Source organism: Barbus barbus, assembly GCF_936440315.1.
Source record: "Barbus barbus genome assembly, chromosome: 30".
NCBI classification, from domain to species: Eukaryota; Metazoa; Chordata; class Actinopteri; order Cypriniformes; family Cyprinidae; genus Barbus; species Barbus barbus.
This window is the reverse complement of record NC_136758.1, coordinates 10255995-10283190: the sequence shown is the minus strand read 5'-3', so window position 1 is coordinate 10283190 and position 27196 is coordinate 10255995. Positions and strand designations below refer to the sequence as shown.

The window sequence follows — 27196 nt, the reverse complement described above, 5'->3', positions numbered from 1 at the left end:
TCTAAATTGTTACGGAGAAAAAATCTAGTTTAATTTACATTTTAAAAGTTTAAAACATTGTGGCATAAATTATTTTTAAACATGTCTGGATTACATTACTCAATGGTTATTATTTACAATTTAAAAGGATCAACTGATAACCATAACTTTTATCTACCAAATGGTTTTGACAGCATTAAACTGCTTTGCCAGTTAACACCTCTAAAAGGTTGACTGCTTCTGTAACTTAAATCCGGCCGTAATGAGGGCTTTTGCAGATTAACGATGGGTGTTTTGGGGCCAGAGCGTGATTTAGAGGACAAAACCAACAATATTTACGATAGTTTTAAGCATCGATCACATCGACAGCTTTTAGTTTCTCCACCTGTTTTTGATTAGCATTAAAGATGACATTCCAGCCCAGTTCACCCTTTTTTTCAACATAAATTTAAAGGATAATTTTCATTCTATACTTCATATTTATGTGTAATTACGTCAGATGGACACAGGCGGACAACTGCATAATTCAACTGAAATGCTGAAAATACTGTATAGGCCTAGCCCACAGTCCAATTTAAAATGTTGTACGCCCTTTAATTAAAATTCATTTATTTTTTATTTTAATTTCCATCTTGTCTTTACGTTTGTACCACTAGATATCATCAAGAATATGATATATCAATTAATTTTGAATTTGTTTTCCAGAGGCATGATGGTGTAATTGGTGGTGACATTCTTCTTCAAAAAAAAAAAATCAGATAGCATGCCTCAGTTTCTACTTCATTGAGCCTCTTTATTGTAGCATGTTAAACTATTGCTATCTTAGCAATCAATGCGGTTCCATTCAACATCTCCAAGGTGAGACAATGATGGGGAAGTAGCTCCCTCTGCTGTTCACTTTTCGTTATTACGTAGATGAGAAAAAGAGGATAGGTCCTGCGCACAGGAGAGTAGGCCTACATTTTCACCTTAACTCTATGTTGTTTATCATTGCATACAAAAAGTTTAATCGTGCATAGAGAGATTCATCAACTTCACATAAAAAGGAGCCAGTGAAACTAAAATTGTGTTGATTTAAGTTGCAGAAAGTGTACAAAACACTGTGACCACTAACAGATTTCAGAACTGTTGTGCTACACTTATTTGGGGACAGTAATGGGCCACTTATTAGTTAAGTAGTGGCCCATACCCGAAAACTCCCTCCTGTCATATACTACATATAAATTTATATAAATTGCAGAAAAAAATACAAGCATATATAGCCTACTTGCGGTATACAAGCAAGCCAGCAAACGCGTAAAACTAAAAACTGAACTCATCGTGCCTTACTACGTGGTTGTACAGGAAAACATTTGTTACTGTAGGCTACAATACGTCGTATTTGATGTACAGTTGAAGACCACAGAAGATCCAACTTCTTTCAGCAACAGTGTTTTCCAATCCTGGTCCTGGAGCACCCCCAAAAGGTGATTCGTATTAAAATAAACCGTAAAATTGCATGCAGTGTCTGGTTGAATTTTTAAGCAAATTTACGGGCAAATAATTAACAGGTAGGTTCCAGCATTATATGCGGTCTTGTTCTCAAACTAGGCTATTTTTTCTTTTTTCTTCTTTTTGCATTCGATCTGGTAAATTAAATTTTTCTATAATAGCGTAAAAAATATGTAGTGTAAAGAAATTGGCATTTTTGTCACAGACAGTGGCGTCTTCATAATGAGTGCATGGAGAAGTTCTTAATCTCGCATGAAGGTATCATAATAGTTGTGATGGGCTATAACTTATAGGCCCATTTGAAAATCGTTGTAGATAGAGTCATCGTTTTCTAAGTTGCACCTAAATTATTATAAAAACTAGGCTATTTATTTTATAAAATAATTATATTACTTCCTATTAAAACAGGAAGTTTGGGCAAGGAGTATCAGGGCTCACCTCTTTTTTTTTTAAATAACCTGTTACAGCCATTATATATGATTTGCTATGCTTGCCAGATAGTGTCAGTCCCAGACGACACGCCCACGGACCGCCCACTGTCTGTTAACTGTGCGTCCTCCTTTTCTTTCCTGATGATGTGAAAGGACAGAGGAATCGATTTGTAAAATGGATTGTCTTTGCTCAGTCAAGCGCTGTATTTGCCCAAGTCAAGTGCATTACCTGACTAGACGCTTGATTAATTCAAATATTCCTATAAATCTTAATAAAGTTGGTAAAGTAGCCTAGGCGATATTTGCTGCAAACTGCAAGTGTAAAATTCTACTTTGTGCCAACTGTGAAAGGCAAAGGAGAATGCGTGTCAGTCAGTAATGTCAGTTATATATGTATATGTATGTGTATGTGTATATATATATATGTGTGTGTGTGTGTGTGTGTGTGTGTGTGTGTGTGTGTGTATATATGTATATGTATATAACTGAATGAATACACACACACACATATATATATGTATATTAGTGCTGTCAACAGTCGAAATTAGCGCGTTAACGCAGGCGATTATTTCAGTTCAGTTAAATGTATATAAGCAAAAAATATTTAACGCAATTAATTTAGGGGCGGGGCCAGGGTTGGTCATCCAAATCACAACTGCACTTTTTCTTGACAAGAAGTGCTTTTATTTAGTAGCAGAAGTCTTTACAACCCAGGGGTGTAAAATACTTGAGCAATTTTACTTGATTACTGTACTGTACTGTATTATTTGGGGGGATTACTCTATACAATTACAATTTAAACCGTTGCATGTACTTTTACTTGATTACATTTCTGAAGAAAAAAAAAATGCTTTTTACTCCTTACAATTTTATTTCATCTTGAAAAGTACATTACATTTGTATTTTATCGTATGCACATTAAATATGGTAAACGGAAGCTCAAACGTGCATGCTTGACGTGAGAGACAATGATCATTGTTTTCATGCATTAAGTAGCCTACATACATTTCTACTTCAGTTATGACTTTCATCAGGTAAAAGTCTGACTTCAAAAGTTTACCATCAAATCTGAGGAAGAATATTCATGTATAGCCTAGCAGTGATGAGAACTTAAGTACAATTAATATTTTTGTGGGAATGATTTTTTTTTAATTAAATGTTACAAATCTCCAAAAAAGTGTTTAAATGTTAAATGTATGTTAAATTAATTATAATTCATGATTAGCGATGTTCTCACCGGGTAGTGGATAAATTGTATTTATAATATGTCGTTATGTGACACATTGAGTAGCAATTAGGACTATCAATTAATATATTTTTTAAAATCTTAATAATTACATGACTTGCTCAATTAATCTAATTAGTCGCTAAAGCGCTTAGTTTTTGTTAATCTGATAATTGAAAGTCATATATATTAGTGCTGTCAATCGATTAAAAAAATGTATTGCTTTAATCGCAGTCATGGACTAATCATGATTAATCGCACATTTACAATACTGGGATTTACCTGTAAATGTGTTGAAATAAAGAAATGCATGACAAACTACCGTAGTTTAAGGAAACAGAATCTTTCACACCTCCGCTAGGTATGAGACATAATCCTTATTATTCTTTTTTTCAGCCATTATCAGCCTTTATTCTGGCAATAAAACATTTACTAAGCCACATCGCTTCAATCCCAGTATACATTTACCCAACTATTATTAAAAGTGTTTCTAAATAAATACAAAACATTTTCTTGCGACCTTACATGAAGTATTATGACAAAATGCATTACGAAGAAGAATTGGACCTGTTCTGTGCATTAGAGCTAATATTAGCATCATGCTACATAAAACAATTTATGAGATTAATAGTGCACTTTTACTCAGAACTCACTTTAAACCACCATCGAGTGTTTGTAATGACTTCCTTTTGCGATCACATGTGTATATGGGAGGCCGCGGTACATTATAAAAGTAGCCCAAAATACCGCAACCCATGGCTCTGTAATTTCTCCAAGACTGTATTTTCAAAATAGCATAATTGTGTGGAAAAACAACACTGGCAACACTGGTTTGCTGCACCCTTATCACATATGAGTATACATATCTCTCACGCACTGTCACTCTCTCTCTCTCTCTCTCTCTCTCTCTCTCTGCATTAGCTTCACTTTTGTCTAGCCCATGGCCTCATAATCACACAATCCCTGCTTCCCAATGTGCATACTGTCCATCTGTCCTAAATGGTATTGAAAATTACTAATACCACAGAATTTAGGATGGATAGTGTGCACATTGGGACGCAGACATAGACCTTCCGCACTTGCGATGACGGCAATAAGTTGGGGTCAAACTTGTGTCTGTGTGTGTGTGTGTGTGTGTGCATATTTATGTGGTTTATGAGGACACAAATTTGTATAATGACATGGGTATGACAGAGGTATTACAATATGAAGGTGGTTTATGAGGACACTGCCTATGTCCCCGTAATTCAAAAGGCTTAAACATACTAAATTGTGTTTTTTTGAAAATCGAAAAATGCACAAAGTCTCCTGTGAGGGCTAAGTTTAGGTGTAGGGTTGGTGTAGGGCAATAGCACACACAGTTTGTTCAGTATAAAAACCATTACGCCTATGGAGAGTCCCCGTAAACCACAAAAACCAACATGAGTGTGTGTGTGTGTGTGTGTGTTCCGCATTTTAATTGTTGTTGTTGCTGCACCAGATATATGTGTTTGACCCGTGCCACTGCATTTTGTTTAGTTTTCTTCTCCCTTTAACCAAACTTCTGTATGTCTGTCAGGAAAAAAAGTAATAGCCTACTTGAGTACAATTTAATGTTGTACTTTTTTACTTTTACTCAAGTATGCTTTTGGTCAGATACTTGTACTTTTACTTGAGTACAGCTTTTGAGTACCATTTACGCCTCTGTTACGACCACATCAAACGGGAGACGTTTCAGACGCGCGCCCCAACTTCACTTCAGCACCAGGCCCGAGTGCAGAAGCTGTTATCGTGCGTGCTCTTCAATTGCAAGCACAAAGGCACCGGCGCGCGCTGTTGCCTTTATCATTTCATAATATCAAAGTGCGTGCAGTGGTCAGTTAAGTCATGAAGTTACCAAATAAAGTCGATTCAATCTGCCTTAAAACTGTGCATGCATGTAATAGGCCTATGTTATATATGAGTCACATAAGAACATGTCTCTGATGGTTTTCAAATCTGTTCTTGAGCAGCCCAGCACTGTCTCCCTGTCTCCGAAGTGGGTCAGAATAGGTAAAGAGATGCGTGTCAGATCCTCGAGACGTTTAGCAGCGGCAGCTCTTAAAGAAGTAGCAGCCACATAATCGAATAACCCAGTTTCTGTGATGTGTTAATTAAAGGGAAAAAAGAAGAAATCAATAACTTTTATAGCTTTAAAGTTTCATCTATTTAATTTAGAATTTGGTGTTTGCTTGGTTTATGTGACTATTGTTTTAATTTGACTTAAATTAGAAGTTATTTTTTAAAGTCTAATAAATGTTCAGATTGATAGATCTCAATAATTCTGTAATGTTGAATGGGTTTAGTCAGTGGCTAAATATTAGGGGGGGGAACAATTTCACAGAGACAGTAGTATTGTATCCGTGGCTTCAAAAAGATGCCATTAAACATGAACAAATGTACTGTCTTTATGTTGTTTGCATTAATTTGAAGATTGAATGTGAAATTATTGACATTTAAAAGTATATTTAAAAACTTTAATGTTAGATGGGATTAATCGCGAATAATTTCAGAAAAAAAAAAATTAGTTAATTATTTTTTAATCGATTTCTGCAGCATGCATGTGTATCTTAAATCTCAGGATGTTGCTACCACTGTGCTTCCTGCGGTGCAATATTTACTAATATTTTCTGAATATTAGCCTAATTATCTGTTAAGCCTTTCCTGAGCGAGTCAGTAGGTACGAAGATGACGCAATCACTGTATTTAAGATTTTTTTTGCTAGGTCTGTGACATTTACAGATAGTTATAATATTAAGAGTTTTGTTTTAGACTTTTACGCCATTGTTTAAAATATTTTTCACTCGGTCAGATAACTGTACTACTAACGGAAAGTACGAACAAAATAACTTCAGTCTCATTGCTTACATGTCAGTCAGATGGCTTTTCTGTCTAGTAGCTATAGCTAAGCTATAAGCTTTGGAAGCTTGCATTTAAACTACAATATAGAGTTCTACTCCAAGGCCTGAAACTGGAAACCAAAAACTAAAAGACAGGGGTGTCAAACTCAGTTCCTGGAGGGCCACAGCCCTGCACAGTTTAGATGCAACCCCAATTAAACACACCCAATCCAGCTAATCAAGTCATTAAGGCTTATTTGAAAACTACATGTGTTGGAACTAAACTGTGCAGGGCTGTGGCCCTCCAGGAAGAATTATGTGCAACTAAAAATGTACATAATTTCATTAAATGGCACATACATATATTTAATAGGCCTGCTGTTCCAAATGTTGTTTCTTACATATATGGTCATACCTTCATGATCAAAGGTAGCTTTTTGTCTTAATGCAACTATGTTCATAGGCTATTTGAATGGGGCTTAAATTGATAGTTCACTCAAAAATGCAAAATTCTGTTATCATTTACTCACCTTCATGTTGTTTCAAATCTGAGTTTCTTTTTTTTTCTGTGGCACATAAACATTTTTGGAAGTATGTTGGTTTTGCTTGGCTAAAACACTGTCATTTTTGAAAATAGCATTTTTTGTGTTCTGCACAACTGACTTACTTTCTTCATACAGGTTTGGAATAACATGAGAGTGAATAAATAAAGAATTTCTATTTTTGGGTGAACTATACTATTAACATGGCAAACTATTTTGGAGGCTATTGAATCGTGATGTTAGTTTAAGGGTGTATTTCTGCCCCGACCCTTAAAATTACACCTGTTTAACTAATCATATTTATATTACATAATATTTAAATAATATTTTTAACTTAAGCAAGAACAGATAGTTTAATTCAGTAAAAACATTGTTTAAAACCGTTACAGTATGAAGCATCCTGAGCAACAAAACAATAATAGGATGTTGAAACTCATTATTTCATTTTATTTTCTTAAAAATCAGTGCAAATACACAAAGTGTTACAGATGTACAGATTGTACAGTTAGTCTACAGGAGTGTTATACATCTTAATTATATGATTTGTTGAACTTGATTATTGCAGTTAGCCCCAAGCCATGTTTAAATCTCATAAAATATAGATTTTTGTTGGTTGCTTTTCACGCGGAAATGTTTATTTCTGTAGATTATTCTCTCATTCCTGTTGTCTGACTCCTTGGGCTTGAGAAGTCAAACAACAAGGGTAAATATTTGACAGTGAAGAGCTCTTGGGTATTTGAGAGTGCACACTTTTCCTCGAGCATACTTCTATCTGTGGGTGTCTAATAGATTAAGGAGATACGAGAGGTCATTAGAAACTAAACTGTGTGCCTACACGGGGCTTTATTTATTCTTTGAGAGCGTGCGCCCAAATTCCAAGAGCTTGGCAAACATTTTAACTCACTTTATACAGGTTTAACATCGATACGCGAATGCAGCTTGTTGCAGTTACTAACCGGCAAACGCTATTAAGAACCGAACCTCATATAACAAAAATAACCATTAGCCTAATAAAATCTATTTAAAAAATTGTATCTTGACCATCGGAAGATTTAAGAAAATTATAAACAGAGAGTTTGCGCAATTAAAGAAATGTTGTATTTTAATACGTTAAAAGTTATTTTAGACGACTTTAATTAATAGGGGGAGACAGCTTGATGTTTTATGGAAACGAAAAGTCTTTTAATTCCATTTGAAAACGCATAACTAATAATTCAGTATAGACTTAAGCAGCTAGACGTGTAGCAGTAGATAGTTGCCCAGATCCCGTTCGGCCCTATTCAAAACCATGACAACAAGAAACAAGCACGGATTTATTTGAGAAAGTTAAAGGACATTGTGCGGGGGCGTCAATCAAGCATTATTTCAGGACTGAACAAATGCAAAATCTTGACTGGAACAAATGCTTCCAACGGGTCTCGGACGCGGGGCTACATTTCCCTCTTTTGTTCCCGGTCGCTGGTTGGCATGTATTTGTGTTCCTTTTTTCGCCCGACCACCCAGGACGACTAGACGAGAACGGATACTCACCCTGTTTGGGAGGGTCTATGCAGTCATCCAGAGCGCGCTAAGGCTAGGCAATCTCGGGAATCATCAGAACCCAATGATATGCCTAGCGCACTTACTGGTGAGGCGCAGGAGTAAGCAATAGTCCATAATGAAAAATTACTGTCTCTTTGATGCCTGGATCATTTCCCAAATATAAGTTCTTATTTCAGATTTCTCGCTCGTTAGAAAGAAATGACCTTCTAAGTTAAACAGAACTTATGTAAAAACTTAAACGGCAATGTCTGATATAGGCTAGCTAAAAAAAAAAGTTGTGCTTTTACATTATACAGCCACTTTTCCATTAGCCACAAATATAAATGTCATTAATTACCATGTAATAACTATCACCCCATGCAATGTACTGAGAGAGTGCACATTTAACCCGTGTTTGTGCAATAACACCTGCAATAAACGACAATACCCCAATAAACGAATTAGGAAAACCAACTCTGGGACGCTAATGGATCACTTTGTATGCAAATATCCGATATGTTATTTGAGCGGGGGGAAAGAAGGGAGGGCTCTTGTTGTCACTTGCCACCCAAGACGTGATTCAGCCTCAACAATTACCATTATCTGTTTCCCACTTTTCACGAATTCGGACGAATCAGTAATGATGAAGAATGTTACCCTCCATCATTGTGAAAGTAACGGGCTATTCTTTGCCGAGTTCACACCTACCATTACAGGGATTTAAGTACACGAGTCACTGAGGTACTTAGAACCCATAAGGAGGAGAGGCCTCAAAGTAGCCACCAAGTGCTGTTTATATAAACACCGCGACATCAGTGTACACATTGTCACTTGGATGCGCGTCTTGAGAACGCACAGATCACTTCAGCACTACGCGACTAAGGATAGCTCTTCAAGATCGAGGACCAGTCCTGGAACTAACAACAATCCAGCGCTACAGATGGCTATTTCTAACAAGTTCAGTTTCACTGTGAGAAGTATTTTGGATTTGCCAGAAAATGACACCGAGAGCATCGCGCACCATTCTCCACTGGACTCCTTCTCCGTCTCACCTTACTCGTCCTGGACTGAAAACGAGAGAGGACATATATGTAAGTTATTAAAACATTTTCCAGTCAATTTTAAGACGAAGTTTTAAATGTCCATACAATGAGGGGTTATTTTATAATTTATTTAGTTTGATTCACAATTAAAGTTCTGTAACTGTAAAGCACATACATATAGTCTATAGGCTTTTTTTTCCTCAGAGGACCGATATGTATAAAGGCTAATCATGTTTTTTCTTTAGCGTCAGACGAGAGCAATCTTGAGGCTTCACCAGACTCCACCGGACCAGACGTGCTTTCAGTGGATACAGAGCACGAAAAGCGGAAGAAGCGTCGCGTGTTATTCTCCAAGGCTCAGACGTATGAACTGGAGAGACGCTTTCGTCAGCAGCGGTACCTGTCTGCTCCTGAACGAGAGCAGCTCGCGCACCTGCTACGCCTCACGCCCACGCAGGTGAAGATCTGGTTCCAAAACCACAGATACAAGATGAAGAGAGCGCGGATAGAGTGCGCTCAGGACCTCAATCAGCCTCCAGTGCTGCGCAGAGTCGTGGTACCCATTTTGGTCCGAGATGGCAAACCGTATCAGAACTGCACTATTGATGCAGAGAAAGGAAGCTGCATCGTTCCACCAACAGTATCATCCTCACCCTTCAGCGTTCAAGGTTTCCAACCTTTACAACAACAAACGCCCTTTGCGCTTTTCCCCACATACCAGCACTTTACCAACACAACGGCCTCCCGTCACCACTTCTGTGTTTGGTGAAATTCACTAAGGACCACACGAACTATTTTTGGGACTTACCCCACAGGACAGCGCATGGATTCCTCTTGATTCAAGTTGTTTTTAATTACATAAAGTGTTAGGTTTATTAAAGTAGAAACTCTCGGCGTTGATAAGATTAAAAAATAAATGCTGTTTGCACAATATTATATGTTCTATTTAGTATTATATGTTTTATTGTACTAGCATTTCGTGAGAGTTTTGTATTAATTGGTGTTGTTTATAATTACCTAGATAGTGTAATGTTGAACTGTTTGTGTTTGTTCTAAACCAAAAGTTTATATATCGGTGAGAATTTTTTTTTATGTTTTATACTGTGAATAATTTAGTGCCATAATTTGATGAAATTGCCTCATCTTAAAGTGTTACACGTGTTCGTTCTTTATTCTATGTATTACAAAAAAAGAGAATAAAAAAAAAAACATTTGTAGCTATTTATAGTTGTTTGAATTGTTCAAATTATTGTAGATTTATACACATTATATTAAATATTCCGTCAGCTTAAACTCACTCCTTTTACTTATTAATGCTTTAAAATGTAATTTATCTTTAGGCTTTGGGATTATTTTTATTTTATTTTATTTTTACATATGTTTAATTCGTTCACATTTTTTGTTAATTCCTTCGATTGTTACATACTGTTTATACAAAAGATCTCAGGCTGAACTGAAAAAAGGACGAGAATTAGCGCACAGCAAGAGATGAGTGGCTTTTGTAATGTTAAGACGTCCACTTTCACCCAACAGAGAAGATCAAATAACCATCTTAAAGAAATAACCCTTATTTAAGACTCAACAAAGTAGGTAAACGCTGAACAAGAAATGTAGGATGCACAGTGCTTATTGATTCTTGTGTGAATGGAATTTTAACATTCTGGCTTTTATCGTTTTTTAATATACCGCATTGGTCGCCTTTTTGTTCATTTTTAAGCATATTTGAGTGTTGGTTGAAGCTTTGATGGCCAAATAAGAAAACAGAGGTTGTTAAAAGTTCTTAAAATTGCTACCCCACCACACCCAAAAATAAATTAAGCAGCGTTTTTTCACAAATGGCACTTTGACTTTAGAAAGTTCAGGCAATTCACTGTCTGCTCCATATTTTAAGAAGGGTGATCAAGTGTCTTAATGAAAGAGGCGTGATTTCTCTTGCTTTTTCAATCCAGAGCTTGTCCCAATTAATTCAGCGACAGACCCAGTTAGTATCATCCTTGTCACCTGGCCTTTTGTCCCCTCTCTCAGGCCACCTTGTACTACATATGGAGGGGACTGACCGCAGCGCTCTCTTCTCTACATCTTCCCTAAAACACTTTTTTGTGTCGTCCTCCTGAAAGGACCATTGTGTGGTTCCCAAAGGGACCTAGACAAAATCCGCAGCGTCTCAATTCTCGTGATGTTTAATCAGTCCCGGGTGACAAATTTATGGGCTTTAACAAGACAATGGAGTTTTAAAAGTCGTTGGGTTTTGGAAGTGACAAAGACAGGCTTTTAGAGGTCTCCTCTGGTTTATGGCGAGACTTGGCCACAGCAGCTTGGTAGCAACACAGAACGCACCAAGTGAGCTTAGGAAGTTATGTTTTTCTTTAAAGTAGGTCTACCTATTCGTTTCTTGATTCAACATTTAAATCATGTGCTTCGATGAATCATTTACCTTTCAAATACACCGAAAGAAGATGAAATCAAATTTAACTACATGCCTGTGACAAAAATAATAATAATTTGACCAAACCAGATGAATGAGTTATAGGCCTTACTATACAGTTTTCGTTCGATGTTTTGTTTATATTTGTCAAGACATTATTAATAAAGTAAACCTTGAAACGAATTATTATAATGAACTATTGTTATCATTTTGCTTTAAAATAAAATAAAATACAGACGACTCTGTGCCGTATTAAATAATTGTGTAAATACACTATACATGTCATTACAAATGCGTTTTTATGCCCACAGCTGGTTTGTCAGATTTCACACTTAACTACAATGTTATCAATATGTCATGTCCACCGTTTCGGTTTCCTGGCTGTAAACGGTGCCACTCTGCCACCTTGAGGTTAACAGCTTCCGGTGGTGGGCTTGATCTGATTGCGCTCAGAGGGAGACGAATATCCCCATGCACCTCTCTGCTATAAACTGTTCCTGTACAAACGGCATGGATGCCAATCTCCACTAGATGTCACAATAGCACCGTGGAGTCTCAAGTTTGAGTGTTCAGCTGTCAATATTTACTGCACCTGATGCGCATCAACATCACTCCCGTTCCACCGTAAACAAACGTTCAATAAAACACATAAGTAAAAATAAGCCACCAATAATATAATGTACTAATATAATATATAGCCTAACGCCCTTGGATAAATTATGGCATTATTCCTTACACATTCATAAGCATGTATGCATATTGAAAACATTGGCCACCCAGGTAGCGCTGAACATATACTATGCTGTTACCTCTATGAGTTATTGTATTCTATTTTGTTTAATGATAAAAAAAAAAATTAAAAAAGGTAGCGCTGAACATAATTGTCAATAGAAAAATATATTAAAACAGGACAAAGCATACTACTAATTGCCGTTAATTGGCCATGATAGCCGTACTCCAGTAGAGAGGAGTGAGCCTGATTTAAGATAATTAAGAGAGCCTTTTGTAAACTGGATCAAGTAGGCCGAACACCTTGAAAGCAACGTTGGACGCCCCATAGTTTTGACACTAATTGTTATAATTACACTCGCGATTATCATCACTGGTGAACAAACTACGCCCACCTGTGCTTCAACTTCAAACTAGAGAGATGTGTAGTTGTCTTGGATGATAAAATTTAATTTCGCTTTAAAAGGCGACAAGCGTCCTGTAAAGTTGGAGTACTGGCCAAAGATGTTAACGCTGGATATTAGCTATGTAAATATTCGTAATGTTACGAATGACCCCCCCCCCCCCCCCCCCCCGGAAACTGTAAAAAGTTGCTAATTTGTTGTGGCATTTGACAAAACTAAAATGATCAGTCTACGCACACTTGAACAAAGCTTTTTCGTCTTGTCAAATATTCAGTGACCACCAGAAGACGCTATATTCCCTCTGTTAAACGTGTGTTGGCTCATCCTAATAGCTTATGACATGCTATGTTATTCTGCGAAATGCATATAGGCTATTTGTTATTATTGTGCCGTACAGTTTGTATTTTATTAGATTTATTAGGCAAAGGATAAATTTAATATATACATAGATTAACTTTTATGTGTGTGTGTGTTCCTGGCTCTTCAGAGCAGCTGCTTATTTCATATTAACCCGTAAAGTGTTCATAAGATCTCAAAGAAACAAAGAAATAGCCTACATAAAGTAAAGAAAGTTGCCGTTTTCTGAAGGTAACATTTGAATTCCGGCAGCAAACAATAAAAAGCGCAGTAAAATAATACTAAAAATGCGTCAGAATTTGTGTTCCTTGATTTTATATTCACAATAATCTCATAAATCACCGACTAATTTTTGTGCCATTTTTTGTGGGGGTCTTTAGATGAGCTACTGTAGACACTCGTAAAATAAATAGAACGGGATTTTTGCAAAGAGAAAACATTGTTTTTTAACCTTAACTCTATTACAAATTGAAATAATAAATTAGTCTTAAACCATAAACAGAGTTTTTGTAATCCCTGGCCGCTATAAAGACCAAATGATCAGTGGTTCCCATCCAAATTTGCTTAAGTTTTTTTTTTTTACTTGCTGTTACATTTTGTTTAGAATGTTACGGCGTTCAGAGGAGACTCTGAATGAACGCAAAAGAACTAAAGTTTACACCAAATATTTCAGTCTACCCCATGGATCTTACCCCATGAGAGTTGCCTGCATTTCAAGTCATTGTTTTATCCAAAAGACATGAATACTTGGTGTCTTTTTACTAGCAGTTTTAAATTTTAAATTTAAATTGGTGCTACTGTAAGTCATTTTATGTTAGCGCCACACATTAATTTATCCAAGCCGAACGAGGGGAAAAATGTAATTGTATCGTATCATTATTGTAACAGATATTAGATTGAGAGTAGCATAGGACAACGAGTTGTTTTGCAAATAGCTACAAATTCAAATGTTATTTTTGTTAAAATGGTGAAATAATAATATTAATAATGCTTATTATTATTGTTATTATACTTAATATTATTGGACTTGTTGTCGTCTTTTTATTTATAATAATAAAGAAGAGTATGAAATGAAAAGTCTGTTTTGTACAATAAATCTCTCAAAACCGATTTCGTTATCCAACTGATATCCAGGTTCGATTCGGTTAAACAGTTTTTCTGTCCAGTTATACTGAGGAAGTCCTTGGGCGTCGGGACGATGCGCACTGGGAAGTAATGCATTACTGAATGTACGCGGAGTTACTTCAGGACTTACTCAGGTTATTTCAGCGTCGTTAACTTTACCTGAGAGCCTCTCGTCCTCCCGAGATCATTTTCCTCAGTACCGCGCGTCTCAGCCAAGTGGAAGGAAATTTGGACGAGACGCTATCTATGTCCAATAATACAAACGGAAAGGGGCTTAATCATTTACTTGGCCTCTTAACGCGCATATGTATTTATTTATTTGTCAGTCAGTGTTCCTGAGTCGTCGCAAGGGCCCTTTGCATGTTTTAGTACGATGGAGCATATAATACAAACACGCCTGCAATCACCAGAAGCCTCTTGTGGCCATTAAAAGTCAGTAGTTCAACTCGAGCTTTTTTCAGAAACTGAGTGGTTCTCAAAGTCTGAAGTCCGCATATGCACTCACATCAAGGGGCCCTTATAAACATCACTCCAACTGTCAATATTTCATCCTTTGCTGTGTTCCTTGCCGTTCTCGCAAGCCTCCCCACCGCGAAATAAAAATAAACTACGGACGAATTAAATTTACGCACAGGTGTTGTTGCATGCTTAAATGTTTTCGGGGTTGGGGGAAGGCATGGGTAGTTGAAGACCGCGTAATAGAAATTGTGCGTGGGTGCACAGATGATAGCGCTGCTTTGTATTGTTGCCCTGGCTGCTGATGCCCCGCCTCTGATGGAAGCCTTAAACCTGGCACCAAGCTAAAACAAACGAAAGTCAGCTTCGAGCTCCCACTCAAACCAATTAAGGCGGACTCCAGTGCACACTCATACGTTTCCATCCTGCTGCAGCGACGGTGAAACAACAGGAACAGAGGAGCTGGCCAAAAAAAGAAGGAGAGATTGCCTTGCCTTCTAATTTCTCCCTTTCCAACACAGAACAATGTCGATGAGCCCTAAGCATACGACTCCTTTTTCTGTATCCGATATCTTAAGTCCTCTTGAAGAGAGCTACAAAAAAGTGAGTATGGAGGGGAACAACTTGGGGGCTCCTCTTGCCTCGTACAGACAACCCCAAGTCACGCAAGCGGCGATGCAGCAGCACCACATGGGCCACAATGGAACAGTACCCGCTGCCTACCACATGACTGCAGCTGGAGTTTCCCAGCTGTCACATACAGCCATGGGGGGCTACTGTAACGGGAATTTGGGCAACATGAGCGACCTGCCGGCCTATCAAGACGGCATGAGAGGCAGCACGACGGCCACCAGCTGGTACGGAACGAATCCCGACCCACGCTTCTCTACAAGTACGTGAGATTGACACTTTATGTCGTATTTGCAAGAACTGTTTGTGAATTTTGAACGATAGCTATTTTAAAATATATTAAACATGTCAGCTACGTTTTTGTTTTTAATTCATGCTGCTCTGTAAAACTCCAACTGAACGTGGGGCTTTTGACAGTGTTGAAGGGAATTATGTTAAGCCAGCCGCACGTTAAACGCGCCAGGTGTTTTATCTAAACCCAATCAAACTGCAACAATTAACACACTCTTAACTGCTGTCCCAGTGTTTGTCCAAAACTAGGAATTTAATCAAGAGACGACTGCGTAATTGTGCACAATCGCTATATTCGCTTATCTTGTTGTAACTCACTGAGCTAAAGAGCGTTTGTATTTTCTGTAGTCATCATATATGATACTGAACCTGCGCTGTTTGTGTCTGCTGTTGTTGTTGTCAAATTGCAAAGCTAAATAGGACTGTTCTTCTTGCAGTCTCTCGTTTCATGGGCTCCTCGTCTGGTATGAATATGGGCAGTATGAGCACGCTGAGTTCACTGGCGGATGTTGGCAAAGGCATGGGTCCGCTGACCAGCACGCCTCGCAGGAAGAGACGAGTACTCTTCTCCCAGGCGCAGGTGTACGAGCTTGAGCGACGGTTCAAGCAGCAGAAGTACCTCTCCGCGCCGGAAAGGGAGCATCTGGCCAGCATGATTCACTTGACTCCGACTCAAGTTAAAATTTGGTTTCAAAATCACCGATATAAAATGAAAAGGCAGGCCAAGGACAAAGTGTCCCAGCAGCAAATGCAACAAGACAATGGCTCCTGTCAGCAGCAGCAACAGTCTCCACGGCGGGTGGCCGTGCCGGTGTTGGTGAAAGACGGAAAGCCATGCCAAGGCAGCAGCCATACACCCAACACTGGTGTACAAAACCACCATCACCAGGGGGGAAACGTCATGATTATGTCCAGTAACAGTTCTTCAATGGGCCAGCATCAAAGCCAGCAGGTAGGCAGCGCCGGCCAGTCCCCAGATCTGGGTCAACACGCTGCAAGCCCCCCATCTCTCCAAACCCAGGTATCCGGCCTGTCGCACCTTAACTCTTCCGGTTCCGAGTATGGAGCTGCCTTGCCCTGCTCCGCTCTGCTCTATGGCAGGACGTGGTGACATCGGAACAGACAATAACACAATAACAAAATGACAGGTGGATGCAGATAATCTGTATACCCTGCTCAAAAAGACCATGAGAACAGTGGTTGCGCTCTGAAATCAAAGTCTCCTTTCTGGAGGGAGACAAGACAAGGCTACGAGCAACACGAGGATTGCCAAATGTCAAAGGTATCAAATCTTTTATTTTGAGGATGAGCGCCAAAACACCATTAAGAAGATGGAACTATTTATATACGCTAGATTTTAAATGGAGACTGATTTAAACACTAAAATCAAATATTCTGTCACCCTGTTGGATTTAAAAAAAATGTCCCGACAATGAAGACATCTCCCCTCACAGTTAGACTGCTAAATACCTTTCATGATTTCTTATAGATTTCACTGTAAACGTAGCTTGTATATTTCTGTAAAAGGTTTGGACTGATTACATAGTTTTTAGCGATATGTATATTGTACAAAATTTTTATCGATATTAAGGGTCACATGTTTTTCAGTTTCATTGTTATTTGTACGTTTAATTTTCTTGTAACTTATATAGATATTTGACTTAAACGCAGTCATACAATCATATTAATAAATTATGACAATAATAACAATAGCCTAACAATACGTTTGTTTTAATCAATCACTCGGCGGTGCTAAAAGTGGGTCCTGACCAATTTAACATTTTTTCTTCAAGAAAACAAGTTTAAAAGTCATCAAGCTTCCACACAATTGGCCATTAAATGTGTGCAATCTTTCTGAATACGCATTAGAAGGATTTTTGCTGCAGTCGATCATTGTTTGAACTCCACTATTTCTACTGTTTGTATTGGATCTCCCTTCTTCAGTGTGACAGGTTTGTGGAGCTGGGATTTCTGCATCACAGGCCTTATAGTAAAGTGATCATTCTACAAATAGTTATGCAGTTTTCTGTGTGTCGCGACACCCCTGGAGGCAAACGCCAAATATTATTAGGCTACCCTGAATATGTTAACGGAAGTCAAATTTGCGTCGTGTAAAAACGTTTATACAACTGACAGAACCCGGGATCTATTTAGGCACAAAATGAAACCCGTTTTGTGCATTTTTGCACGAAACAATTATTAAATATTTTACAAATGCTTAGCCTATAGAAAGCATACAAATGTTTCATACAAATTTGATTGTAAAATCTGTTTTCGATCCCAAGCTAATTGTGTTTAACTTATTTAATACGTCGTAGTCTATGACTTTTTCTGAGAAAAAAAGTTTTGGTACAGGTTTTTTTTTTTTTTTTTGGAGCGTGTTCTTTGTCGTAAGAGAATGAGTCAGTTCAGGTGAGGTCTCCACTCTTTGAGAGAAACTCACATCAAACAAACGCTCCTAAAAGCTAACTTATCAATCACATCGCTGTACAAACAGCAGCATTCTCTTAAATAATCACACTTATCAGACCGCCGTCCATCAGTACATTGTTTGTGAAGATCAGAGGTAAAGACCCTAAACATCTGAGGGACGCGGTAAGATTGACTGAGGTGCCAGGCAGAAATAATTAAATATTACAGAGACATTTACATTAAATTGTTTGACCAGTTTGGAATCAAATAAAAATACATTTAAATAAATAGCTCACGCACGGAAAACAAAAAAACTACAAACTGTTTGCTACACGCAGGAATCGGTTGTGGACTGAAAGTCAGCGAGTCTTTGACTTTTTCTTTCTTTCTTTCTTTCTTTCTTTCTTTCTTTCTTTCTTTCTTTCTTTCTTTCTTTCTTTCTTTCTTTCTTTCTTTCTTTCATATAGCATCCAAATGATTTATTCTTTCATTTTTTTGTGGACACTACTCTCTTTTCGACTTCTTTCCTCTATAGTTTTTTTTTTTTTTTTTGCGTGATTACAAGGATTGGTAGTCTACGGCATGCAGATTTGGGAAACATAATTATCGTTTATGTGATTGCAAAATATTTTATATTTGATTGAAATGATAAAATTCAAGTTTCGGCTTTGTTTTGTTATTTAAATTATTTTAATTACCTTTTTTTTCAACACTAAACAATTGGTATCATCGTTGCTTTTATGGCATAATTACAGTGTTCTCTTGCCCTTAAAATTCCAAAAATACATATGTACTAAATTGACCAAAATAGTATTTCTAGAATAAGACTATCCGACTATCCGTAGGGCCTGAGATTAACCCCAGCGTTGTGATGGATGATGAGGGGGGGTGGGGACTATAGTAAACTGTGCACTATTTGGCCTGATAGGATATTTTTTAGGCTACACCACTGCAACAGCTATATAGCTCTAATTTAACTATTGATGCAAATCTAAACTTTACATCTAGGCCATTAGGCCAAATGCTCGGTATGTTCTCGCCTGGGTTTTTGTACCTTTTAATCGCAAATAAAACCCTCTGCATGCAGTAAACCTTTAACTGATGAAGGTATTTATGTGAAGCTCTCGCGCCAATAATCGGGCAGTGGGGCGCGCGTTTTAATGACTCACTGATTATAATGGTGCTCTTCTTTTTTTGTCAAGGGTCGTTAAATCAACAGATCATTTTGTCGATTATGTCCGAAATTATACTTTCGAAGGCGTACAGATGCTTCTTTTACTTGCACTGATACTCAATGTAACCGCCACCTAAAACTCCAAGCAATATCTAGACTACAATGTCTAAAAATACAAGATCAATGGGCGATTACTGGGATATTATAATGTGATATTTTTCACCCAACCAAAAAAACAAAAGGTTTGAGAATTTTAAATATTCTTCCTTAAGAAAAATGTTAGTCAGTTTATCGTGACAAGATATAATATTTCTAAAGTTTACTTTAATTTACAAGGAGCGAAAATTGAAAGTGTGCCTACAGAGTGCATGCCACTGTTAATGACCTTCAGTATTTAGACAAATGTTTGAGGATGTCTGCTATCCTAACCGTGCGTACTTTGCAAGGCTGGATAAATTGATTAACCGCACACATGAAATAAATGTTCATTTTATGGGCAAGTAAGATTTTCTCTTTTATCCGTTGTGCAAATTCAATCATTTTCCACTGCAATCTACCGGCGCCGAAAGAGTCTATTAGGATTTCGGGGATTCGTTTTGTTAGAGCTCCTCTGAAAGACTCCAGATTACATTAACATGTCTGAGGCTCGGTGTGTGGTCTTTGTGGGGAGCTTGTAGCTGTTGAAAATGACTTGTTGGAAGCGTGTATGCTCTCATCACTCTCACTCAACACACGTTGCACAACTGCGGACTGTCCTCGAGGCTTTGGGTGCAAAGGTCCCAGTCACCTCCCTGCAATTAGACCCCAATCTCAGCGCAATCATATTAGAGTTAGGGTTTCCGAGATTCGTTCCCTGCTTATTCTACAGTGTAGTTCGGAGAAAGGGGTTGATATACACTATCTGCATTTATAGTGTGTTTTGTATTGAGTCTTATAGATAAACCACAAAGTTTGGACTCTGTGGTATCGACAAAAAATAATCATGCATTTTTGGCATTATTCATATATTTCATATAATAATGTTATTAATAGCCTATATATTAATAATTAGATGGATTTAAGAGCAACGTCCTACTAAGCATTTTAAAGTGTAGAAAGAAACATCCCGTACAACGTAAATGTAAACATCAGAAAGGCCTAAATGTCAGATAGAACAAATAAGTCTTTATGCTTACACTATAACAACCAATAATCATGTCAATTGATTTTACTCAAGCGACCATCTTTTATTTAGACCGCTCGCTGGCTTGAAGCATGCCCACACAAAACAACCCTGTTTCAGCTACACCTTCGAAAAGTAAGGTTATGCAATGATTTGCCCCCATTATGTAGTATTTTTAGTTCGCATTATGTAGTTTGCTCTGGAGCTGTCCGGGGTGCTGAAGTTTTTTCCGCCAGCATTGCCATGTAAACTAGACTACTTAATTAATAAAAACTTTATTTCCAAACACAACAGTTTCGAAGTAAAATTGCAAAAGTGGTATAACTTCGACACACAAACGTCGATTTAAATGAAATGCTTAACTGGACAATTTAGCCACAGTCCCTAGCAAAGTCAGGCGAGAAGGGTCCAAAAGTCTGTTCAAATGACGGAACATAATTCTTTTATTTAAATACCACCACGTGGTAATACAAACTCTATTCATGGCACAGCAGCACAAGATATAAAGGGAATGAAAAAGCAACTACTGCAAAACACTGCAAGACGCTAAACATTACAATATTATAAAGTCTTATTATAAAGACTTGATCGTTTACAGTTATACAGCCAAATAAAACAAATATGTCTTTGTCGGTGTTGTTGCACTGAAAACTTGAGGCTTACTCAAAACTAAAGAATAGTACGAGCCTCTGCTTAAAATGGACAAAGAAATTATCTTCGTGTAGAAAACTCCATCTTTCGAATGCATACACATCTTAAATGCGATTTGTAAAAGCAAAGTAACAAAAAGAAATTAAGATGAGCAAGACTGGTTTTCGTGTACGACTTCCAACACCTCATTCTTAGACCAGCTTCATCTGAGTATGTGCATGACAAATGGCACAATTACACATTAACTGCAATCACCTCCTTTAGTAAATCTTATTGTCAACTACATATTTAATTGTCCAGCATTTGTCTGCTTCTTGAGGCCATTGTGCTGCGCACGCAGACGAGGGTCATTTGCAAGAAGAAATACTTAGCATGCAGCGCGGAACACAAGATGCAGTAATACTTGACCTTTCAGTGTAATTGTGGCACCAGTGAAATGCAGCGCATTCAGCCTTATGTGAATGGAGCCTTTCCCATCCAATGAATAAAAACTGCATTTGAACACCTTCCCGTTTCTTTACTGTTTTTTTTTATTATTGTTTGGTTTCTCCTCAAATAATTTTTTTTTAGAATCCTACAATTTAAATGGGCAAATTTACACCGAGGCAAATTATAATGAACTGCAGAAATGTTCCGAAAAGAAAATACCTCATTTCTTGTTAGCTGTAGGGAAAGATATTAAATTGATGAATCACCCGGATAATGACAGTTTCATCATTTTGGGCACAGACGACATTCTGTAAGACTGGGGAGACATAAATTAAATATTTCTACCAAATGGCATTCAAATAAAAATAGATTTTTTTCTTCCTGTGTCAGGTAGCCTAATATAAACGCTCTTCTTGCTTAAGACTTCAGGCATTATGCTTAATAATTAAATGCATCGAGTATGCTCTATGACATATCAGATTCAGCCCTGCACGGTTTGGCCCGGTTCTATCTGTGAGAGTTTAGGGTGTGTAAAGAGAGAAAACAGAGTAAGTCTGTATAACACGTCTTCCGAAATAACAAGCTTCTGTGGATAAAGTTTAATATTTTAATGTTCTGCAATGTCGGAGTGGCTCGTGCTGCAGCACGCGGGTCATGACTCAATAATGAAATTCTGAGCAGACAAGAGGCGCTCCAGCACAGTCTTGTACTGTACCAGCGGGAGTCCTTTGGTGATCAACGAACCATCACTAACCGTGTTAACACTTCCTCCCCCGCTAAATAACATGTAATCACCTCACCCCACTGCTATTTTGATCAACTTTTTGTCACTTAAACACTATCTGATTGCTTAAGCGTGGTACAACAAAAACTATTAAAACAGCATCAATATTTAACATAACGGATATAAACCATTATCCTGCAGTCCCCGCCAGACATCATTTTTAGGACCCAACAATCGATCTACATAATGTAGACTGATTAAAAATGAAATAATAGCAGCGAGAGAATAGAGAAATTCAATATTTGTATATCTTCACATCATCATAAAAAGCTAATGCAGTTGAATTGCAGATGCACTGAATTGCATACTGTTTAGTAAAAATGTTTAGTCATGTTTAGTTACATATAAATTAACTTTTTTATTCGCTTAAATGATATGCGGTGTAAATCTGAATCAATCTGATATGTACACAAACAAACCTCACTTTTAAGGGAGACAGTTTTCATTTATGGGTCAATTAACCCTTGAAGGATCAAGGTTTTCACTTTTTACAGTGTTTGTGGTGCAGGGCCTATTTAGCATGCAATTCAACGTCACATAAGAATAGAATGAATAAGAAGCGATCTAGCTAAATACGTTTATGCATTAAACTCCATTTTCTAAAAAGTAAGCAATCTAAGACAGTGCCACTCAATGCACATTTTGTAATACTAGCTAATATTTGAGTAAAAGAATCAAATTTCAATGCAAATTTTATGCACCGTTTCGCTTTCATCCCATTGCGTCTGATCAGTCGTTGTATAAAAAATGATTCGAAAAATGTGTCTGGAGAATGTCAAAGCGCATGTAGCCTAGCTATAATGCACAGATGATTAACATTCCTTAATAGTTTCCATAAGACTTTTAAGTGATTATACAGTAAAAACCATTGCATGCTGTCATGTCAGGCCTAAATACAACCGAGCTTGGAGTCTGAGGAACACAATGAGTAACTGTGAAGAATCGGTCTATATACGGGAGTGCAGTGGCTTAAACATTAAGACCTGTTGAGATGGGGTTTTTTTCCCTGTAGAACCGGAAGGAGGGATGCTATTTGCCCCTTTATAAAATATGTCATTAGGAAGAATTCATGTCACACAAAGGGACTGCAGTCAAAAATTGCCCCACCACTGTTCAGTAATTATATAGTTTGCCCAGGCTGTGGGCTGTCATGCGTCGAGGCAGGTGGCAAGTCCATCATGCAAATGGCTTGGCGGTGCCGCCATAATTAGCCGGCGCGAGTCGCCCAATTAACCATTAGCTAACATGCAATTCTCTCTGTGAGCGTAGCGGCTCGCCGATGTGTGACCATTGTATTACGCAGCCAATTGCACGTATGGCGTATCATTTATCATTTCTATGCTCAATTTACAATTATATGGCAAAGAAAATCAGGGTAAACGTCTGTGACGATTAGAATTTCTGTGACTGGTTGTTCGGTGTCCGGGGAAAGCTATATGCACAATACAAATCACATACATTCAGGCCTATTTTACCAGACTCAAAGACGCACCAACACTCCCCCAAGTCAACTTGCCTTTGTAATTTCAGGGAATTTTTTCTTTGCCGCAGTTAGCTCATTTTGCTCTTCTCTATAAAGCTTTGGAACGATTGCAAAATGATGCAAATAGGTTGCATACATTTTTAATTAAATATTTTTCTACTATTGCCAAAATGCAGCCTATATATATATATATATATATATATATATATATATATATATATATTTGTTTGTTTGTTTTTTACCTAAAATTGTTTGACTTTGCCCACCTGGTCACCTCATAAAACATAACGCGGGTGTCAATGAATTTGGATTTGTTTCAATTTCAGTTTGAACTCTGGATCACCAACTGAGTCCAAGCGAACGCTTCAGGTTGTTGGTTAAAATGGAGGACGGGCCCATGCTGTGCAGCAGTTAAAAGTAATCCAGACCTAAGAGGTGCTGCTTTTTTAACCCCTCCAGTGATCTCCTTGCACCCGGCAGACTAAACGCCTCCCCAGCAGATAGCCCCAAACACAGCCCACCCACTTTCTCATTATTCCGGGATGCACTCCGACATGACACGGGAACAAAGTAGGCGTTAAGCCACATTAGAGCCGGGATGGGAGTCATCAGTAACCCGTTATCAGTTAATGAAGGGAAACACATGCGGGGCGATACACAGAAGCCGATCAATAGCGCGCTCGGACAATGAGCGACTGCTCACAAAAAGAGAAATGCAAATCAATTAGAAACCTTGTTTGCTTCGGGTCCGCTCAGTCTATTCCCAGCAATTACATGTCCATTAAAGCTAATTTAACCGGGATGCTGCCGCAGGGACAACAACAGTTGTTTGTTGCTCCATCATTTTCAAAGGCAGAGAATGACAGCATAATGCGTTATAGCTTAATAGCGAGCGTCCACAGGGAGATTTCCAATTATGTGGCTTATTAATTTTAGGAGATTTTAGGCCAACCCCCCAAAAAAGCGACCTTCAAAACAGGCTTTTTTTGAAGACATTAAATGCGTGTCAAAGATATGTCAAGAATGGTCTTGGTCATTTTACAAGTTAAATTTTTCTTGACAAAATCTCTGATCACATATTCACTTTAAATGCAAAAAAAGGAACACTAGCTTACAGTGGTTATCAATCACTGAGTGCAAATGTTGCATGTCTCCCTTATTAAACATAACCTGATTTATATCACCAGCCTGTTAGTAGAGGCTCCGACTCCTGAAATAAGTGTGTCAGATTAAGGAAGGCATTCAAAATGTGCCACAGTTTAGATCTTCTGCTCTATATCATCAACCTTGATTGAGGATGACATTGCTTTTTCATTTCTGCATCACACTGCTGGCATGGCACCTGTGGCACCAAACCACAGCTTAAATATGTATCCAAAACAAGGAATGGAAAGGGCTCCCTGACTCGGCTAATGAAGTTCCTCTGCCCGCTAAGACAACAAACACTTCAGACACCTTCAGATACACCAGTTTGGCAGTGAGCACGTGTAAGTTTGAATCAGCTCTTTCATATTATAAGAAGATCTTTGCCAAATCGACTGCCGATTGAAAGTCATTTTGAGTAAGCATACTTGACATGCGCTATGTATAGTGACACGCTGAAGTTTATCTGATGAATGGTAAATGAAAGGGGTTAAAGCTAAAATCATCCACATGATTGCACGGCTGTTCTTTCCAGGAAAAAAAGTCTGCATGGGGTGGATTCATGGTAGCAACAAAATGCATTTATGAATTAGAATGACTTCAATCAGACTGGAATAGAAAGGAGCATAGATATCATAGATGTGAAAGCTTTTGTTCACAAGTATGTTGAGTATTTGAGATATTTCCATTTATTTCAGGCTATACCAGACTATATTCAGTCACAAAACTGTCAGATAAGATGGACATTTGCAACAACTTTTCATTCATTTAATGGCTTTATAGTATTTCACAGCACCAGTCTGCGACTTAAATAGATCTGTCATCATTTATTCACCTGTTCAAAACTTTTATGACTTTATTTCTTCTTGCGAACGCAAAGGACTATATTATGCAGAAATATTGTTTTGTGCATACAGTGAAAGTCACTGGAGCCCAAAGCAACAGTTTTGACTTTCATTATATGAAAAAAGAATGGTTTAGAACAACATAAGAATGAGTGAATGAAGACTATTTTGATGATCCCTTTAACTGAAAGTTTAATATGCGCATGACCTTCTGGTGACTACAGCTTTTATGCAATAATGTAATTGAAGAACTTGTAATAGTTGCAATTTCATACACTTGCTTGTGGGGTCTTTCTAAATTTTCTCATGAAATAGATTTATTTCATGAGAACAAAATCAAGTGTCAAAACTTTACAATGCTTTGAATAGCTTTGCAATGTTGTACAGTGTGTCTAATAAAACACATTATGATAATATCTAATAAAGCTCAACATGCTCCACTTGATTTGCTTCTTCATTTAAGAGCGAAACGCAGTACCATACACTTGCTGGTAATGTTGACGTTGCTCTTTTTGTGCACAAAGAACGGTCAACTGGGGCAACATGTAACTTAATGTTTTTAAGCTTCTCATTAACATCTCATTCACAACCCCGTGTTTGCCAACTTGCAATTTCATATACAGTATTACGGCGGTGGTGTGCAAAGTCTTTTTTGCCATGTGATCACGCAGACCCCTGCCCCCGTTTTCAAGCTTTTGCCCCCCCCTCCCAATTCCAGTTAGCTTCCTAGTACAGGACCGTGGCATGCTGTGTTTTGGCAGAAAATCAATAAAGGGGAAAATCTGCTCTAATCATCCGCACATTTACCATCACAATCAACAATCAAAGCCAAGACCTGAGTCTTTATTTGTAGGCCTGAGCTGCCCAATTTTCCCACTGTGAAAGGCAGGCTAAATTAGAACCCTTGGTTCCTGTAAGCAGCTCTTAATGGCTCTGATTTGTGAACTGCTAAATGAGGTTATGTAAATTGATCCTGAGTGCAGGCAGGGGCCCCCAGGTGACAGGTGCAGCTTCCTGTGAGCGTGCGGGCAGAGGGGGAGTTATGAGACAAGGAGGGAGAAGACTTAGCAAGGCTGCAGGAGCAAATACCCATCAATAAAAGACACAACAGTATTAGATGGATTTTCAATTAAACTCTTAAAAAGTACAGTTGACTTTCATTAGCGAATAAATAATTGTAATGTCTGCTAATTGTCTGTGTGTTGGCTGCAAGACAATAGCTAAGATGCTTCAACAAAATCGACTCATTACACAAGAGAGGAAAATGGCATTAAATTGATTCTTTTTCTTTCATCCTTAATTTTTGTCTTTGTTTTGTTGATCAGTTGGTGTTTCTCTTCACCACATGTAGACTGTCTAGTGTTGTTAATATTATTAAAGATGTTTTGCTCACACTTTATTTAAAAGTCCAAGTCTCGCTATTAACAAACCATTAACTCTGACTTTTGTCTAAAACTCCTAATTTGCTGCTTATTAATAGTTAGTAAGTTAGTTGTTAAGTTTAGGTATTGTGTAGGATTAGGGATGTAGAATATGGTCATGCAGAATATGAGCTTTATAAGTACTAAACAGCCAATATGTTAATAATAGGCATGCTAATAAGCAA

The 27196-nt window shown here is 37.8% G+C and overlaps 2 protein-coding genes across 2 annotated transcripts; both read left to right on the top strand.

Moving 5' to 3' along the window:
* Positions 1 to 8987: 8987 nt before the first annotated feature.
* Positions 8988 to 9859, top strand: LOC306850884 (homeobox protein Nkx-2.8-like; the record flags this gene model as incomplete). Its single annotated transcript, XM_079386828.1, has 2 exons — positions 8988 to 9138; positions 9336 to 9859. The coding sequence occupies 2 exons, from the start codon at positions 8988 to 8990 to the stop codon at positions 9857 to 9859; spliced, it is 675 nt and encodes a 224-aa protein (XP_079242954.1).
* Positions 9860 to 15033: 5174 nt separating this feature from the next.
* LOC306850773 (thyroid transcription factor 1-like) lies at positions 15034 to 16618 on the top strand (the record flags this gene model as incomplete). The annotated part of the gene is made up of 2 exons (XM_079386630.1): positions 15034 to 15478; positions 15945 to 16618. Exons 1-2 carry the CDS (start codon positions 15112 to 15114, stop codon positions 16616 to 16618), a joined length of 1041 nt encoding a protein of 346 aa, XP_079242756.1. The 5' UTR covers positions 15034 to 15111.
* Between the last annotated feature and the right edge of the window lie 10578 nt (positions 16619 to 27196).